This window comes from Branchiostoma floridae, chromosome 14 (genome assembly GCF_000003815.2).
Source record: "Branchiostoma floridae strain S238N-H82 chromosome 14, Bfl_VNyyK, whole genome shotgun sequence".
NCBI lineage: Eukaryota > Metazoa > Chordata > Leptocardii > Amphioxiformes > Branchiostomatidae > Branchiostoma > Branchiostoma floridae.
The window spans coordinates 19,687,405-19,706,470 of NC_049992.1; the positions used below are offsets into that span (position 1 = coordinate 19,687,405).

A 19,066-nucleotide genomic window follows, 5' to 3' on the forward strand; every position below is an offset into this window, starting at 1 on the left:
ATCCACTTCTTGTAGGGAGTAACTGATTAATTTGTTGATTAATTGATACTGTAGAACATTGTCAAATAAACTCAAATCAAACTTGGGTGGAACATACGACTGCATGTAGGATGTGTTCCGCTCCACGTCTGGTTAGCCTGGCATGTTCGTTCTTCATCACCACTGATCTCGTATGCAGGATCACAGTGATAAGTAACCACGTCTCCATAATATCCACCATCACTGATGCTGCCATGTTGAACAGGCTTCAGCTGTGGGCAGGGTGTTCCTGGAACATGTTTGATGTCAAAGTTATACTAGTAATATGTTTTGTGTTTTTCCATTCAATATTGGTCTAAGTCATAGGTACAATTGGAGATTCTTTTTTAATGATTTGCTAATAAATTATAAAATACTTCCTCCGTTATCAGCTGGTTGATATACGGAGAATAAAATAATTCATCATAACTTGTTTTGGTTTACTTTCCGTTGAAAAAGCAAACATTCCCTCTACCACGACACCATTAATGCATTATTTAAAACCACTTAATTTAAGATAGTATAAAGTCACTTACTGGAGCAATTAGGCTGTACACCCGACCAGCTCTGGTTGGCCTGGCAGGTTCTGTTTACAGAACCGATTAGTTCGTAGCCTTCATTACAGGAAAATGTGACCCTGTCTCCGTATATACGACCCTCAGTCCTGCTGCCGTTGTTTGGAAATGATAGCTCTGGACAGGACATTGCTAACATGACACAGTAATATCCAAATCATTCGGAAATGATAGCTCTGGACAGAGTATTGATAACAGGACACAGAAATATACAATATGACCTGATGAAGACCAACTAGCTTTTCATTATCCCTTTGAATTTGTTACGACCTGGCATTTCTTTATCAAAAACATTTAAATGAATGTATTAAGTCCATTTTCATTGCCTTTTGCGATCATTTGTTGCGAAAAAAATATTTTTGAAAATTCAATACGGTGAATGTAATATGGCGGATCCCAACTGGTATCTCGTGGAGTCATTTTTTGACGTCATTTTGACGCCATTGATGTTGCTATTGGCAATACAAGTTGTAACAGCCATTATGGTTCTGTTATCTACACTTGCTGTTACATTTTTGTAGCATACGTTGAGGCTTTTAGGGAATATCCTTTTTTCATGGGTCAGGCCAATACAAGCAAATGATGACGTCATATTTGCGTAATATTAAGCCATAATAGCGTCAAAATTAGTACAATTTTTAGATATTATGTCTACACCATTCCCTGATTTTGGTGGTTATATAATGCGTCGTTTGATAGGTATAGGACTTAGAAGAGGAGGGCCTCAAAAGTAACCCCCCAACCCCCACACACATGTACACAGTCCAGGGATAACCAAAAAGCCAGGCCTAAATCGGCTTAAATAGGGAAGGTAGAAAGCATCAAACAATGCCGGTAACGTTTGTTATAGCCATCTTTGTACAACATTTTGTTAAGCAAAGTGAGCTATTGATGACAGTCAGCAATTAATTTCTCTTTACATATTTGGAAAGCCAGAAAAACTGTTAGGCGTGACAAAAACAGCTCCTGCTAGTCTTATACATGACCAATATAAACGTGGCAACCGCCTTACTCGTGGTGGTAACGTTTGTTACTAAATGTTATGCCAACAGTCAGAAAACAACTGAACTGTTACAGTTCTGCTACAATTTTAATTCTTTGCGTCTTCTCTGGCAACAGCCATTTTTGTGAAATCTTAGCCTTGGCAATAATTTCTTCCAAGCAAACGGCCAATACGAATGTGGTGAATCTTTTGGAAAACGTTACGGGTCTTGTTGGAAGATGAATGAAGCAGTGATGGTCATTCGTCGTAAAGAAAGTCGACAGCATTTGGCATATTTCAATGATCTAAGATAACTTACCCTGATCACAAAAGATGTCATTCCATCCTGATTGACATGCACACATATACAGTCCTGAATTATCTGGTCCAGAGGTGAGTGTTCCACCATTTTGACACGGTCTGAGTGGTGATGTAGCTATGTAGAAAAAGTAGTATGGTAGATAGTTATATTTCAGCCATACCATAGGTATGGTGAAATATATTGTATTCGTAATGTTTCTTTCTTTCTTTCTCCTGTCAAATCTTCAAATCGAATCAACTCCGCCGTTTTTAAACCGATTGGCTTGAAATTTGGCACAAAGGTAGAGTAAGTCAATACCCTCAGGTGTATTTTAAATTTTTGTTCATATCTGCCTTTAAAATGATTTTATTGAGGTTTTTGTAAATTTTTATGTATATTTTGGGCTCCTGTACCCTGGTATTACAGCCGAATGACATGACATTTGGTACAGAGGTGCCCTGATCATATGTTCACCCCGATTTAATAACAGTTTTGGCATACGGTACAACAAAATGCCTAATTTTGCGATTTTTAGCCATTTTTTGACAAAAAAAGCACATTTTTGCCTCCTGTACCCTTGTTTTACAACCGAATGACCTGAAATTTGGTATAAAAGTGCCCTTCAATTGTGTGCACATGAATTCAATAACAGTTTTTCCATACAGTACAACATAATGCTTAATATTGCGATTTTATGGCCATTTTTTTGACAAAAATTGGACATTTTTGGCTCCTGTTCCCTCGTTTTACAACCAAATGACCCAAAATTTGGTTAAGGGGTGCTCTAGATATTCATCCAAAGGACCCATGGTAATTTTTGGCATGGAACACTTTAAAATGATATATTTGGTTTTTTGGGGGCCATTTTCCATTGGCCAAAGGGGTCAACGACCTCAAGGCCTATTGTTGCACGAGGGAGATGGCTGAAATATGCTGTATTTGCTCTAAAGCAAATATCGGCCTTTCTAGTTATTGTTTTATTGGTAATAAACTTCAAAGTCTATACCTTATACCTTTATTTTTCAATATATGGAGAGTATAGAATACGCCAATTACGTGAAGTAGTGCTCGTACCAGGAAAATCGGCTGGTCTGATCATCATGACTGTCGTCTTCAAAGAATATCTGTAACCTCTCCAAGAGTTCCAGACGATTCCATCTGCACTGGAGCAGGTGCCTGGAGTAGGTACTGAACAGCCGGTCAGATACTGTCCGTTCAACAATGCCCAGCCACAACTTGCAGTGTACCACCAGCCTCCCTGTCCGAATAGACTTGCACAGTTATTTCTTGAAGGGTCATTATCCTGGTCTGTTGTAGAAAATTGTCTGTTGTTGATGCTGTGACGTGAAGTGGACGGGTCTAGACTATCAGTTGCATCCCCGCTGTACCCGTCGATCGTTGCCGTGTACTTGCTGCCGGCATCTTCTACAGAAAACGTGCTGTACCGCGCAAACCGGCTGTTCATTTCCCAGTCTTCCAAGTACACATACAGTTCGCTTTGATTCTTTGTTGTCAGACTGTGAATAGTCTCCAATCCCAGCCAGTATTCTCCACTAGGATTACCGAACCCCTGCTCGTACTCAGCCCATTGTCTGTCAAACGGCACCGACCCGTCCTGCCGCCGCTGTATGACCGTCCACCCACCGCCATCAGTGTCCATGTCACAGTAGGCTTGGAATGGTTGGGGGTGTCCGAGGGTGTAAACCTGACTGGTTTGTAGTCCGAGGGCAAATATGTCGGCACAGTCTTGGGGCATAAGTATGTCTGAAACAGCTGGCAATCATTATGAAACAAAAAAGTTATCCAGTAATATTAATAATTGTATACTTAACAATGAAGGAAAATGAGATTGATAGGTAAATTAAAAGGCAAAATAGTGATAAAGGTAATTTTTTTATTTATAAAGGTCTGAATACAATTGCTATCTTTATATAGAATACGTAATAGAATAACTAGAATTATGAATAGCATGGTATTGTACAAAGGAAGACTTGTCATGCTTAGAACTTTACGCTTATATATCTGCAATACCATACAGAATAGGACGTTACCGCCCTTGTCAAACAGAAGTATAATACATTGTTTATCTACCTTTCCGTTGGTAGTAATTTCGGTGAGGCCAACTGTCCCAGCCAGAACCAGGAGACGCCGCCGTGTCCTTGTCACTACTGCGGAGCCAACACCGTGCACTGCCGCCCTCTGGCGATCCCGTGGGGCGATGGTTGAAGGACAGACAGGGCGGGTTGACGCCGTCGTAACTGCCGTAACCTTGCAAACAGCGACGGGCACACTCGTCTGCGTCTATGTTGTCGTATGCGGTTAGGTGATCCGGAAAATCACCGAAAAAGTGGCCTTCCTCCTTTGTGAATAAGTCCTCGTACGAGACAGTAGCTGAAACAGAAATGTTCTATAAGCCACATTACTGATTAGATCAGCCTAAAACACCCTAATTAAAAGAATCTTAATGAATAACACAATGCAAAAATAAGTTCGCGGGGATTTAATTTCGCCGTGGCAGGACAAAAGACTTTTCGCGGTGGTATTAATTTCGCGGTAACACGATAGACTGCAGTCTAATACCATAATAGAAATGTTCGCGGTGGTTTTTAGTTCGCGGTTAAGTCGTCACCGCGAAAACCGCGAACATTAATCCACCGCGAACATTTCTGCATTTACAGTAAATAAAGATACTCTCTTTTCCCCAAGCCTTGCTTTATTTCCATCGACGTATCGGTGACCGTCTTTCACCTTCTTCAGGGCAATTCTGAATTGTGCGGCTAAATTTGTATACAAGGGCTGTTTTAGATATGCCATGTGTACAATGAGGTCCCAAACGTTTGGACGCTTAATATGTACATTACCTTGTCAAATAAACGTAATTATTATACAGCCAGTTGACGTCGACCAATTAGAAGGCCGCATTTCGTGTTGGTCATGATGACTTATTCACATGCCAATAATTAGCCAAATAGCTGGATCATTGTTCACTTAACAATAATATTACATTTGGGACCGCATTGTGAATATTGCATGAAATAATCATTAATACTTTACGCTTATGACCGCAACTGTGAGTAGCGAAACCCATACAATCTATGCAAGGTGAAAGACGACGGTCACGGAAACGCCGGGCTAAGTACGCGTTATGAAGGGAAAAAAAAGAGTCTCTTTAGCAGTCACATACCTACCTGATAAAACTATTGACGGATGTAACTACAAGCGTTTTACCATTATGCCCATTAGTATCTTATACATCAAGAGCAATAATTGTAATTCCGATACCTGTGCGTATCTGACATGAGTCCCCAGTCCATAAGTCATGACATCCCCCAGTACAGGCTCCAGTCTTCTTGTCACAGGCAGCTGGTCCGTTTGCACAGTGACAGGTTTGGGTGCAGCCAGCACCGTACATACCGTCTGGGCAAACTGAAGTAGGAAGTATAGTAGCCTTGTTTAATTAATTTGTAGCGATAATGATATATGATACATGTATGTGGTCAAGTATCCAGTTTGGCCTCCAGGGGTATCCAAAACGGCAAGAAGGCGGTCCCATACATGAGTCTTTACACATTCTCGTCCATATTCATAACTGGTGTAAATTTTCTGATCCAAATGCCTTCTTTGGTCATCGGTACTTCCTTGTGTTAACATTTGTAGCCTTCTTCGGGTACCAAATATGTTATTTCTGTCTCTCCAACATTACAGCTTCAACATGTTATCATCATCTCAAAGCAACAGGCCATTGTTTTGCAGAAAACGTTAATCTTTGGCGTCATATCCGACAAAACCTCAGTCGAAGACTTCATATTAACCACGGAAAATACATGCAGGCAAAAGTCACAGAGCAACACAAAGAACAAGTAGCATGTGGACTCCAATCTGAAAATGGCCCAAAACTAACATCCAAACGAGGAAAGATAGGCATTGTAAGATCTGAATGAGAGGAAAACATTATGTTGCTACCAGCAGATAAAGGGAAAGCCACTGTCATTGTGGATACAGACGAATATGAAAACAACGTTAGTGATATGTTAGCAGATGAAAAGACAAATGACAATTTAGAGAGACGCGACACAAAAGCACAAGCGGAAACTGGTATTGGTCCTAGAGAGACTCGAGGAAGAAAATGAGATCACAGACGAACAATATCCAACAGCCGAGAGCATACCAAATTGTTCTGCATAACGATGATTCACAAAACAGGGCACGCCGCTGCGTCCCATAGTGGACTGCATCCATGGGTTACAACACGTCAAATCTAATTGCCGCACTAAATTGAAACACTAGGTGTCACGTGAAGATATAAAAACACCTGGCGCAAGAAATGACTTCCATACTTATCGAAGAAGATGAAATGTTTACGTCACAGGATGGTGTGTCACTGTTCACAAATACACGTATTCAGACGGAATATGTACCAATAGAGATTTGAAACAGCTATACAGTCAAACCTATCTATAGCGGCCACTCTAGGGACTGAAGAAATGTGGCCACTATAGACAGGTGACAACTATAGAGAAATTGTTGATCAATTGACAACGAGCAATAAGTTACACATGATTTTAGCACCCACTTATCTTTCGCACCAAGTAACATTGTCTCGATCGTCTCAGAATTGAACTGACCCTGCCAAAGTCAAATCTACCGAAAATTATTGATATTGAAATGAGGAATGTTGCTAACGTTAAATTCGCCGACACAAGACTTGTACTCTATCGTTCAAGGCACGCTTACCTTCCGCTACCGCCAAAATGACCCTGTCGGGAACTCCAAATCCTCACAAACTATGATTTTAAGCTCGGCGCAGGGTGACATACGGCCGCTACATGGCCGCAGTAGGCAGCGTTTCTGTATCTACGGGACCGAAAATCGTGTGGCCGTGGCCGCGCTGGAAAGGTGGCCGCTATGGACTATTTCTTAACCCTATTCAGACCGGGGGGGGGGGGGGGGCTTTTGAGGCCCGCGCTAACTTCGATGTCCTATAACGCCAGAACGGCTTACGCTAGAGCCACCAAATTTGGTGAGTTTTCCTAAAATATTGTTGGCAACAATTTTACGAAGTTTAAAAAAATTCCATTTTTTGTTGTTGCCATGGCAACCGTTTCTTGACAGGCAGTTTTGCCCAAAATCACAATTTTTGGTTCTAACTATGTATTTTTCACATTTATTTGCTATATTACTGCAATTTTGTTACATAAATAAAATATTATATTATTCAGCATATCTTTCATAATTATATATGCATAAATAATGCTAATTTGATGACGTCATCAGCCCAAAATCCAAGATGGCGGACCGAATGGCCAGATCAAGAATAACAAGCTAATTATCCCTTAAAATTTGTAACTACCTGGTATTTTTCATCAAAAACCATCTAAATGAATGAATTTAGTCTATTTCCATTGCCCTTTGTGATTATTTGTTGCAAAAAAAGTATTTTCAAAAATTCAAGGTGGTGGATATAATATGGCGGAGCCCAACTCGTATCTTAGATGTGCATGACGTCATTTTATGACGTCATATTGACGTCATTGACGTCGCTATTGGCAACGCAAGTCGTAATAAACATTATTATTCTGTTATCTGCACTTGTTGTTACATTTTTGCAGCATAACTTGAAGTTTTCTGAGAATACCTATTTTTCATGGGTTTGGCCAATGTAATTAAATTGATGACGTCATAATTACGTCATCTTACGTCAACGTAACGTCAAACGTCATATACTTGTCAGATATTATGTCGGAATCATGTCCTAAAAATTTGGTGGCCCTACGGCACGTCGTTTTAGAGTTATAGGACTTAGAAGTGGAGGGCCTCAAAAGCCCCCCCCCCCGGTCCAGGGATGACCAAAAAAGCCCGGTCTGAATAGGGTTAATGCTTAGTAACTTACTAGGTCAACAGAAAAAATCCAAGGGACCGACAAAAAGGACCCCAATGGCCAGGTGGTCACTATGCAAAGGTGGCCGCTAATACAGGTTTGGCTGTAATTGTTTCATGAATAACGCACTGAGGAGAACGACAGATAGTTGTCGAAACGTCTGAAAAATTGTCTAAAAACACTTTTGTGTAAGAAGGAAGACAAAGTTCAATTGATCTACTCACCTGATGAAACTATGTACTCACCCGTATTACACTCTATCCCCATGAGTCCAGGAGCACAGGAGCAGCCGTACGGGTCCATCACACACAGCAGCTGGCCAGTACAGTCTCCACCCTCACACTCTCTCGTGCAGCTGGTACCGATCTTGTTGTTCGCACAGGCTTACAAAAAAACAGAACATTTCCTTCTATGTGTTACAGCTAGAAACTTTTTGAAAACATCCCTTACAAAACCATCTCATCAGTTATTCCCTTGCTTTAAAGCATTGTTTGATGCCGTTACAATATTTTTGTTTCTTTCCATTTGCTTTCCCAAAGCTGCTATCGATATTGGCATACAATTAAAGTACTATTGATCACTTAAGGATTATTATTATCATTATTATTATTATTATTTTCGTATCATACCGCTTTCACATTTGGTTCCATTGAACCCCGGAGGACAGACACATTCCCCCGTGTTGTCGTCACACACACCGCCGTTGTAGCACACAGGACAGTCACCGGTGCAGGAGGGCGGACCCCACTTGTTCTCAGCACAGTCTGGGTGAGAGTCAAACAGAACAACTGTTACCTTGAATTTTAATAGCTGTTGGTAAAAGTGGTTCTTGATAAAGTTGAACTGATTTCCAACATAAAAAATGTACTTGTGAGATAAGCAACGTCACAAAGTCAGCAAAATAAATCAAATTCTTTTGGCATGTGGTAGTTTCATTTATTATCAATTTACAAGTATTATTTTAAATTTCTTATCTCAGAATTTTATGCAAAAATCTGAATATGTGTACCATGGTCTTCGCGTACATGCTGGTTAGAGTGACTATGATATATTGTTCACACATTCAGATGATCCCAAATCACGTCAACATACAACTAAACAAACACATACCTCTGACAATGAGCCTCATGATGCCCTGTTTTCTATCGGTGTCCCCCTGATAGTAGCACTCATAGATCCCCTCATCTGAAGACTGGACACTGGCTATGGCGAGACTGAGTCCGTTCTGTCCAGTCAGGACAGTCCCCCCGATCCCGCCCTTCCTCCACACCAGGGTACCTGTTCTACTGGACTTCTGCACCATCTGTAGGGTCACGGGGTCACCTATGTTGGCGGTTACTGTGAAGGACTCGGGCCAGACATCGGCTGGAATGATATCATATCAGTATAAGCTTTTCCTCGACTGAGAGCCGTTGAATCAAAAGTATATTCCAACAAGTCGATAAAGTCAGCATTTATGCTGATACATTCAGCAACAAGAGAGACAACGTTAGTTCTCAGACAACAGGAGCTACTTGACCGATTAGTATCAATCTTGTCTTGTACAAAATAGAGGTATAGAATAAAGCTTAACATTCTGGTTAATACAACAATAAGGGCTAACATAGTTCTTTGATATAGTATTAAAATGGAGTAGGCCAATCATTTGTTTGAGTATTCTTTATAATAACAAAGCAGTCCTTTATCTGGAGTTGTGACAACTAAAGATATATAAAGAATCTGTTTGTAGTATCGAGTGGCTTGAAATCTGGTGTACTTGCAATTGATTCAAGAAATGTGAATAACTCATTACGTAAACTAGTGGATCTAGACCATCCATTATAAATTCAAATTCATATTCAATATCCTTTACAAGGCTTTAGGCAGAAAGGAAAGGATTTTTGGTCAAGGGCTATATTGTAGTATTTGCCTGTTTTGATATTAAATTTATGGCTACTGAATTATTGCCTTTAAAGTTACTCATATCATTGACGTATGTTTCTTGTTCATAACGTTCTCTTGATTTGCTAAGAAAAGACACCTTTGATTTTTTTTATAGAACAATACCACTCATGTATATATCTTGTAGCTGGAAAAGCAGTTGGTTGGCAATATAATCTACTTTACAAGCCTAAGACCTCAGGTTTTGTCAATATATGTACATGTCCAAAGCCGTGGTAATAGACAACGATTAACGATTAATCCAGCCATGGTCACCAGTAAATAAAGTATTGTATGCATCGCGAAGCAGAGAGATATCCGGTTAATTGAGTAACAGATATCTAGTGCATTTAACAAAATGTTGTGTACTCACCCTCTGACTTTATTTTGAAGGTAATGGCCTTTTCGGTTTTACTTCCGTCACCTACTTGACAGGAGAATGCTCCGACCCGGGAGTCACCAGTTTCATCCCAGATTCTCACACTGTACCAGCGCCCTGATACCCTGCTGGTACTTCTTCGTGATGTAAATCTTGTTCCCGAGCCAGTGTCTACCTCTACACCGAACTGGTACCCGTTCTGGTTGAGGAGACTACCCGTGTAATAACAGTGCAACCAGGTGTCCGCTGACTCATCAAAGAACTGGTACTTACTGACGATGGTGACGTCTACTACTCCTGTAAAATTATATGTAGTGTGTAGATATCTTTAAAATATAATGATGTTAACATTATTTACGTGATATTGTTATGATGTTTGTATAATCAACCAAAAGCTACCTGGGTCACCTGAAAAAGTTAACCGGGATATTCAAGATGGTGGCGTCGACCTTTGGCTACAAGGAAATATGTTGTGACGGGTCGAAATAAAGCTCACAGGGTATTAAAACGTTTTCGTGACAGTATGCGCCCACCATGATATTATTGTTGAAATACTATTGGGTAGAAACACTCAGAAATGTATCTTCTCTCAGCCTAGCAGCCAAGCAACATAGCAACAGCCGACTGGTTTTGAAATGAAGTCTTCGTATCCCGTAAGATCGGTACGTTTCACACAGTAATTCATGCGTTTTTCGATTCCTAAACATAAATTTCGTGTAAATTCTCACCCCTGGTATTTGCATTGATATATATATATATATATGCAAATACCAGTTATTTTGTGTAATTGACTATGAGCCGAGCGAAGCCATTGCACAATCAGCTATCAAAAAAGCATTTCGAGTTCAGTTCACGCGACAGTCTTCGCTTCATTTCATTCAGTACTGGGCTGACATTCCAGTTGGACCTCTACATAGGAAAGCATTATAAAATACACTAAAACAAGGCTTCAGAAAAGTACTAACCCCAATTTCAATCTTAACAAAAAATTCTCCACCAGACAGCCACAAGGGTCATCTTTGTAAAAACTGAAAGAAAACAGAGGTTCAACCACCTCAAACTCCGAGGAATCCCCGCTCTATGAAAGAAACCTCACCTTTGACCCCAGTTTTCTCCTGATACCACCAATATGACACAACAACTAAAATCCTTCTGCGCGCCACCTAAACTGCTAAACTGAGCAAATTTTGACACAAATGGGAAAGATTAGACCTTACATGTTCCTTCTATCACAAAAAGGCTACTGGTTGGGCCAAAATTTTCAAGGAAAAAGAAGATTTGAAAGGATTTTAAGTCACACCCAAACCCATTTTGGGCCTTCTACCGCGCAGCTCAACTGTGACGTCAGCCCTACTGGCCGAAAGCCTGTTGGCTCGTAACGTTAAGCTATTTACCTTGTGTACGGAAATAAAATCTTCATAGTTACGTCACCAAAATCTTTATAAAGCATTAAGCTTCGTCTCATGCACTATGGTTCGAATTTGCCGATTGTAAGAAAAGAGTGCGAACGGCTTTGTCGGCTAGAATTGCGCATTTTACCAATGCAGACTATGATAATTTTGGCCAGGTGCAATAAGTATCTAGATACGTAGACCAGGAAAGTAGTACTGGTGTAATGTGAATAGGCAATGACATTCATTATAGAATCCTTGGAGTTGCCTACACATGAATTTCCCACTAAAATACACCAGAAAACCACACAGACCTGTTATAGCTGGTGCAAAGCAAGCCACGACGAAGACGACCCACAGCCAGCGACATTTACGACGCACCCGGGCTTCTCGGACGGTCTCCATGCTAATGGAGTTTCCAAAAGTCCGTCCTCGACGTACAGATGTCAACCATAGGGCAACTAAGCGATATTGAGTGGTACAATTTTCTGTTATTGTCCTGGGTTCAAGTAAACTGCTTGTAGAAAAAGCTACTGTCTTGCATTGTCACGGGAGACTTCACTGTTTATGTTTGGTCGGTGCAGCTGCATACCTTGGGGACATGAAGCGTTAATTAAATTTCAGTGGACCATTTAGAACCCGTCAGAAATACAAAAACTACACATCCCCCAAACGCTGGTGTGTGAAATAATGGGGATACATTCGATTGCCTTCACATGACATTGATACCTTTTGAAATTTAAAAGCAAATCACTATCATGGATAATTCCTATGACATGACAGCTCACATTGTCTGTGGGGGGCAAGTCAAAATCTTAGCTGTAGGATAGGATTAAGTGGTATCTCACTGCGCTTGGGGCACCGGTGCGGCACTGCGGGGTTTGTTCTCTGTGGCACTGTTGTGTTATTTACGCCGAATTTGTATAATCTAGATATTGTGTAATTCGTAAAAGTAGACTCAGAAGACAACAACATACACAAAGTGTAAGAAAAATCGTTATTTATCTCTGAAATTCGCTGCGTTCTCTTTCGAACCCCGCAGTGCCGCACCGGTGCCCCAAGTGCAGTGAGATACTACCTGTACTTACAATGTAGAGTCACTGCACGTTGTGTTTGCGGTATGTTCTGCATGAAGTTTTACCAGTTATTTTGTTCCTCGTCCCGCTGTTTACATGAGCATGTCCGTGTCTTTCACGGTGACACAGCAAACAAACCGGTGGTGTTGACAGTGTTTTAGGCCGGACTTTGTCAAACTCTGTTTCACGTCTATGGAAAATACACTTTCTTAAGCTTTTTTTCCAATATTGCTCCTTGGAGAAAACAGATAAACATTAGAAAAAAAAGGATTTCGGTACCGTTTAATATTACGTGAATAATTCCAACTATTCTATGCAAAAAAATCAGAAGGACCCCGTTATTTTGCACCAAGCCTGTTCAAATCGGGGTGGGGGTGGGGGTGAGGGCTCATGCTTAAGAAACAAAAGTTAGAATTTTGGTAGCAAGAATTTGAAGCGAAAGTTTGTTTTTCGCGTTGCCATGGTAACGGAATTCGTTTAAAACTAAAGTTTTTAGGTTTTCATGGTTCGGCATATTTTCCTTTGACCTATGTGGACCCCAGTCAAAATCAAAACACACTTTTATCTATGATTTTCACAGTTTTGTGACGATGTTTCTTAAAACTAAGGGGAGCATTCTGCAAATATTTACTGACAATTTTTTTCTCCATATCGACAATGTTGAAATCGCACATCTAAATTTACGTCTTGGGCCAAAAGGAACCCACATGGCTGTTTCAGGGTCAAGTTTTGCCTACTTCGAAGACTTATGTGCCCCTATCTTATCGACCGGGTAAAACAATCCCCGTACTCTTGCCTGGCTGCATTCTTGCGTTCTATTGTTCTATAGAAGAACTGTTTGCTGTCAACAGTTCCAAGCCGTTGGTCATGGATTAATGCGTGGACATGTCCTGAACCGTTTGTGTAGATATTCTGAAACAAATGTGTACGTATAGTGAGGGGCTGCGAAAAGTTGATCACAGCTTACAATTTTTTTTGTTGCTAAGTTGGAGATATAACAGATTTTTGTTTTGTATGACTGTGTTTCTTAGCTTCATTGCACCTGAACTAAACTCAGAAAGTGTAATTTCTAACAAAGATTTGTCATCTGATTAGAATTCTCTGATATTTCTATCCGACGTTTTCGATGAACCGTTTCTTCGTGTAGGTTTTCTCGCTTAAAAAATTCCCAGTCTTTGAAAAAAAGTACATACTATATAAGTTTTCTTGCTAAAACGCCTAAATCGCCTGAAACAAAGTATATTATCATATAGCCAGGCGCCGCGGACCAATCAGAAGTCCCCGTTACACGTTGGTTATGGCAGTAACACATAGATTCCGGCCAGGCAGGTGTGTATCTCTCCTCTGATTGGTCAGAATGAATCGACACCGGTGTCGTTGTCGATTCATTTTGGCCAATCAAAATGAGCAAAACATATGACAGAGCAGAGGGAATAAGTACAGAATGGCTCATTCTGTTTACATTGATAATGATTTTTGTTGTTCTAAAAAGCCAAAGAATGTAATGTTTCGAATATTTTCTGTGGAAATGTTGGTTTCAAAGTGCAATCTTTAATCTTCTTACAAATGTATGTACCAAAGAACAAAAGTGAATTTCAGACATTCGACAAAGGAATTCACACGACCAAGGGATCCATGCGTTATACAGGAGTTTGCAAGTTTGGGTAGGCTATATGATAATGACGTTAATGACCCGCCTGTTCCTCGGTGTACATGGTGTCATAACGCCTGGTCCTTTGCTATAACCACCTCATAAAACCTTATTTGGTGGTTATAGCAAAGGACCAGGCGTTATGACACCATATACACCTCGGGGTGGGTCATTAACCCTTAATTAACATATTACAGATAGTACAAGGTTATTATAACAGCAACAACAAAATTATCATAAAGAACGTAAAAATTTCCCCCCACTTTCAAGAACATTTTCACAAACATATGGTACATTACCTGATATTCGACATCTAATCTTCCTCGAGCATAAGAAAATTTGTCTAAAATACTAATTAGGAAACAATTCTGTATCATGGAAAAATTCTTGCCACAAGAAAATACATCTAAGGGTTATAGACTCATACCTGTGAGAAGTCAGCTTGTTCTGAGAAAAAATTCTTTATTTTACTTTTTCTTTATATTTTCTTGGATACATAATAATTTCATTTCTGAAATATGACATATATTCTACTAAGAATGAGTAAGAGCGGTATTTTCGTTATAACATATCAAGATCCGAGTTGTAAAAACAGAAGTGGAGAACCTTTGTAGACAGACAGACTATACATAGCTACGGCTACCTAGCTATGGGACTGAGTTAGTGTGAGTGAGTGAGTGAGTTAGTGAGTGAGTTAGTGAGTGAGTGAGTGAGTGAGTGAGTGAGTGAGTGAGTGAGCGAGCGAGCGAGCGAGCGAGCGAGTGGGTGGGTGAGTGAGTGAGTGAGTGAGTGAGTGAGTGAGTGAGTGAGTGAGTGAGTGAGTGGGTGAGTGAGTGAGTAAGTGAGTGAGTGAGGGAGTGAGGGAGTGAGTGTCACTGAATGATTGAGTGAGTAAGTAAGTGAGTGGCTGAGTGAGTGAGTGGTTGAGTGAGTGAGTAAGTAAGTGAGTGAGTGAGTCAGTGGCTGAGTAAGTGAGTGGTTGAGTGAGTGAGAGTCACCGAATGATTGATTGATTGATTGATTGATTGATTGATTGATTGAGTGAGTGAGTGAGTGAGTGAGTGACTGAGTGACTGAGTGAGTGACTGAGTGACTGAATAAAAACAATTGCACACATTGTTAAACAAACACCTTCAATATACATCAACATTTAAGTTATATCGTCTATGCTTTGATCCAGCACTTTATGTTGTCCTTAAAGTACTGCCGCCTCATGATTATATTCCGGTAGTTTCCAGATACGCCTCCTCCTCTCCGGAACTTGTTGTAGTCCGTGTTCCGACTCGATTTGTGGTCTATACGCACCCCCTCACATGCTGCCATTCTTAGTCTTCCCATCGCATCCACAAAGAACTCTGTAACAGATTTCATGAACAAAATATTATTGCCACTTCGCTGGTGTTATACCTCACATTGTGCACCTCGCTACGATAGTATAAAACATCATCTTCAACCAGAATCCCTCAGTGTCGCCAAATAGTGGATACTGTCTGAAACCGTTTTCAAGATATCATGTCCACACAAACACACACACACACGCACACACACACACACACACACACACACACACACACACACACACACACACACCCATACACACACACACACACACACACAACAAGAATCCCTCGGTGTCGCTAAAACGGTATATATAAAGGATTATGTCTGAAACTTCTGACTGTTTTCAATATAAAATGTCCACACACACACACACACACAAACAAACATACAAATACGCAAACACACACACACAAACAAACAAACACACACACACACACACACACACATACACACACAAAGTGTACTTCTTAGCCCATCTTATGTGGTGTTTCAAGAGGATGCCATCCATATGTCCATATGTTTGGCTCAACGTGGGACAAAGAGAAGATAGAGAAAAAAAATGACCGGCGTAACACTTTTGTTTCAGGTAAAACTTTTCCTAACCTGTATGACCATATCGAGAGTAGGTCGGATCAAATCCCACCGCGCGGACTGCGTCCGTTCTCCCCATGTAGAAGTTGGTGACCTTCGGGGTCAGATAACAGTGCGGATAGCCGGGAACAAGGCCGTAGTGCCCACTGCCTTGGACCAGACAGTCGCCATGTTCGTCTCCAGGTAGGATGGACAGTTTAGAGTACATGAGCTTCCTGTTACCGACGCTACCAGATACCTGCATCATGGTCAGAAACAATATGTAGGAAGATATAAGATTTACCATTCTGACAATAAGCAAAATAACAAATTACATATTTTATTCACATTAAACAACTGAAATAAAATGAAATACAATGAATTTAAACGATCAAAATATTAAAGTTAAACGTAAAATTTTCGAGAGAAAACTTCAATGGTACGACCTAGCCTGTGTTTACACAATCTCTCGCTGGCTGGGGTTAATGACCCCCTCCCTTAGGGCGGCGGCAATTTTAGGGCCGGTCGCTAGGGATGCGATTTTAGTCAGGCTATGGTACGACCAAATTATGTAAGTTATTTCATAGGGTACATGATTCTCGGAGTTTAGGTATGAATGTTCATAAAAAAATACTTTGTATAACAAAACAATCAGATATTGAAATTATCCACATAGAACAAATATCTATTATAATCTCAATTATTCTATGATTGCTAACTGTCGCTATAGCAATTTTTGCCTGTTATCATATTTATTGAACATGATAGATGTTTATTGTTTTTCTACAGTAAGGTCCATTTTGGTGACGTCATTTGGTCACGTGATTACACAAATAAACCTTTGAAGTAAAGTTTGGTTTAATTTGTTTAATTTTCAAATGTCACATGTGGTAACTGTGACATATGAACCTAGTGGTACATCATAGCAGAGTTCTTACCAAATCCAGGTTGGTGTTGTCGAGAACCTCTACAAAATTCTCCAACTTTGTCTCCTTGGTGAACACATAGTCGTCGTCCACCCACAGGAAGTACGGCGTGTTTACTTGTGACAAGGCAAGATTCCTGCCACCGAACCAACCCTGCAGATAGTAAATGTTTCAAAACAGTTCTTGAAAGGCTCCCCGTGTATAGCTTTATCAACTTTTTCGTCACTGGATAATGATATTCTTTTTACACAACCGTTGCAACCGTTGCTTGCATTCACAAACGCAAAGGAAATGTAAACGTAACTGACGAGAAAAAGCGGAAATAATGGCCTGGTGGTCGCTACGAAGAGGTGGTCGCTTGGGCAGGTTTAAGTGTAACTATTGACACTATTTAGCTAAGTAGTCCATGGGCCAGCACCCCAAATTTCACATATCGATTCTAAAAAAGAAATGACGTAAAAATACACATTTCTGCATCTGTTTCATGTTAAACATTTTAACAGTATTCCTTGTACTTCTACTGATGTAATAAGAGTAAAAGACAACAGAAAAGTAAGTTCTTTGCATCAGTTTTGTTGTGGAGTACGATCTGAAACCTCCTTAACAACAGCCTTAGCAACAGCCTTAGCAACGATATTGTCACTATAAGCTGGCAGATGTGTCGTTCTTCACACATTCATATCTCCGGATTTCATTGATGGATTTCGATCATTTAAAGCTTAATATGCAGAGAACGATACGTACGGTAAGTTTAACTCATCAGGCTTGGCCCCATAGGTTAATCTAAATAAATGAACGATAATGGAAAGTAAAGTATATATTTTTCACCAGAAAATCACCAAAAAATATGATTTTAGGCAATCATAATTTTGTGTTGAATCACAATATCGAAAATCAATTGATATTTTTATGATCCTCTTACTCTTAGCAGGTTCTACCAGCCTGTGAATTTTCGTGGAAAAATATTGATGTTTAATTTTTTGCCCCTCCCCTTGTTGAAGACACGAAATTTCCAGATCATTTAGGTGGTGATAGGTTTGAAGGCTGATAGCCGGTAGAAAGCTACCATACCAGAATGGCTATCACGTCAAAATATATGCCACAGGCCTTCTACTATTCAAAAATGACAAGGAGAATTTGCCACCTCGGAGGTACCAATTTTTCCTCTGGCCCATGGACTAAAGGTAAATGTTGCCACAAGAGATGTTGCCAAAAGTACACAAACGAACCAGACAAGCTCACCGCTCCAAACGGCATGACGTAATGATCAGTGTTTTCCGCCTGAAGGTCTTCCACAGGGCGGCTGTCGTCTGCTATAACTACCCGAATGTTAGGGTAGAACATCCGGGTACTGTTGATGAGAGCCCTTACGGACGGATATCTCAGAAACGTCTTAGTGATGATTGTAACCTTATTGTTGATGTCGTTATCTAAGGAAGGACATGGTAGCTTTTAATGTCGGGACTGTAAATAACCTTTAAAAACTAGGAATAGCATAGTGTCAATATTTTTGCTTTTTACTAGACTTAACATTTTTTTTCAAATCTTGTTTCAAAATTGCTAATTTAAAGAAATGTGTGCGATTTTTTAGCTTCACTAGAAGGAATAGGTACCGGTACGGTGTACCGGTACAAAACCTTCTTTTTTTCTTGTTGGACCTATTTAGAATAACCGGAACTGAAAAAAAAATCGGCAGCTGGACCGATTCGGATAGGATTATGAAACGTCAATGACCTTTGTAGCAAAATGGACCAATGTTTTGAGTATCGCCCATTCACAAGTTTTCTATATAATCAGGTCCAGGTTCAGGACCTAGATCTAATCATTTGTACCTGGTCCGCACCTGGACCTGAATTTTCTGTACCAGTATCACCCCTTTAAGTTTTCACTACCATATCGCAGCGAGGCGTTTTAGTGTGCTCTTACCCAAGCGTGCTCTGACATAAATAGAACATACATGTTGACATGAAAATCATACATACATATTTGAAAATAAAACTATAGTAAAAGAAGGAAAACCTTTTCCAGGATCATACAGACGAGGTGACTTCCTGACCC

At 40.2% G+C, this 19,066-nt stretch overlaps 2 protein-coding genes across 2 annotated transcripts; both read right to left on the reverse strand.

Moving 5' to 3' along the window:
- Positions 1–71: 71 nt before the first annotated feature.
- Positions 72–11,849, reverse strand: LOC118430220. The gene is made up of 10 exons (XM_035840929.1): positions 11,759–11,849; positions 10,048–10,350; positions 8,863–9,119; positions 8,384–8,516; positions 8,000–8,137; positions 4,001–4,267; positions 2,951–3,649; positions 1,895–2,011; positions 555–725; positions 72–268 (listed from the first exon to the last, which is right to left on the reverse strand). The coding sequence occupies exons 1-10, from the start codon at positions 11,847–11,849 to the stop codon at positions 72–74; spliced, it is 2,373 nt and encodes a 790-aa protein (XP_035696822.1).
- A 3,366-nt stretch (positions 11,850–15,215) lies between these two features.
- On the reverse strand, positions 15,216–19,066 carry LOC118430495 (beta-1,4 N-acetylgalactosaminyltransferase 1-like; the record flags this gene model as incomplete). The annotated part of the gene is given in 5 exon segments (XM_035841403.1): positions 15,216–15,526; positions 16,116–16,341; positions 17,021–17,161; positions 18,251–18,438; positions 19,028–19,066. Coding segments are annotated over 4 exon segments (660 nt in total). The 3' UTR covers positions 15,216–15,335.

Excerpts from the sequence above, each read along its gene's own strand:
- LOC118430220 (XM_035840929.1), bottom strand. The coding sequence starts at position 11,849 with ATGGAGACCGTCCGAGAAGCCCGGGTGCGTCGTAAATGTCGCTGGCTG. Across the intron at positions 4,268-7,999 it reads GGGGATAGAGTGTAATACGG|CTACTGTCTCGTACGAGGAC; the intron begins GTGAGTACATAG and ends TTTCTGTTTCAG. Across the intron at positions 726-1,894 it reads TGACATCTTTTGTGATCAGG|CAATGTCCTGTCCAGAGCTA; the intron begins GTAAGTTATCTT and ends GTGTCATGTTAG.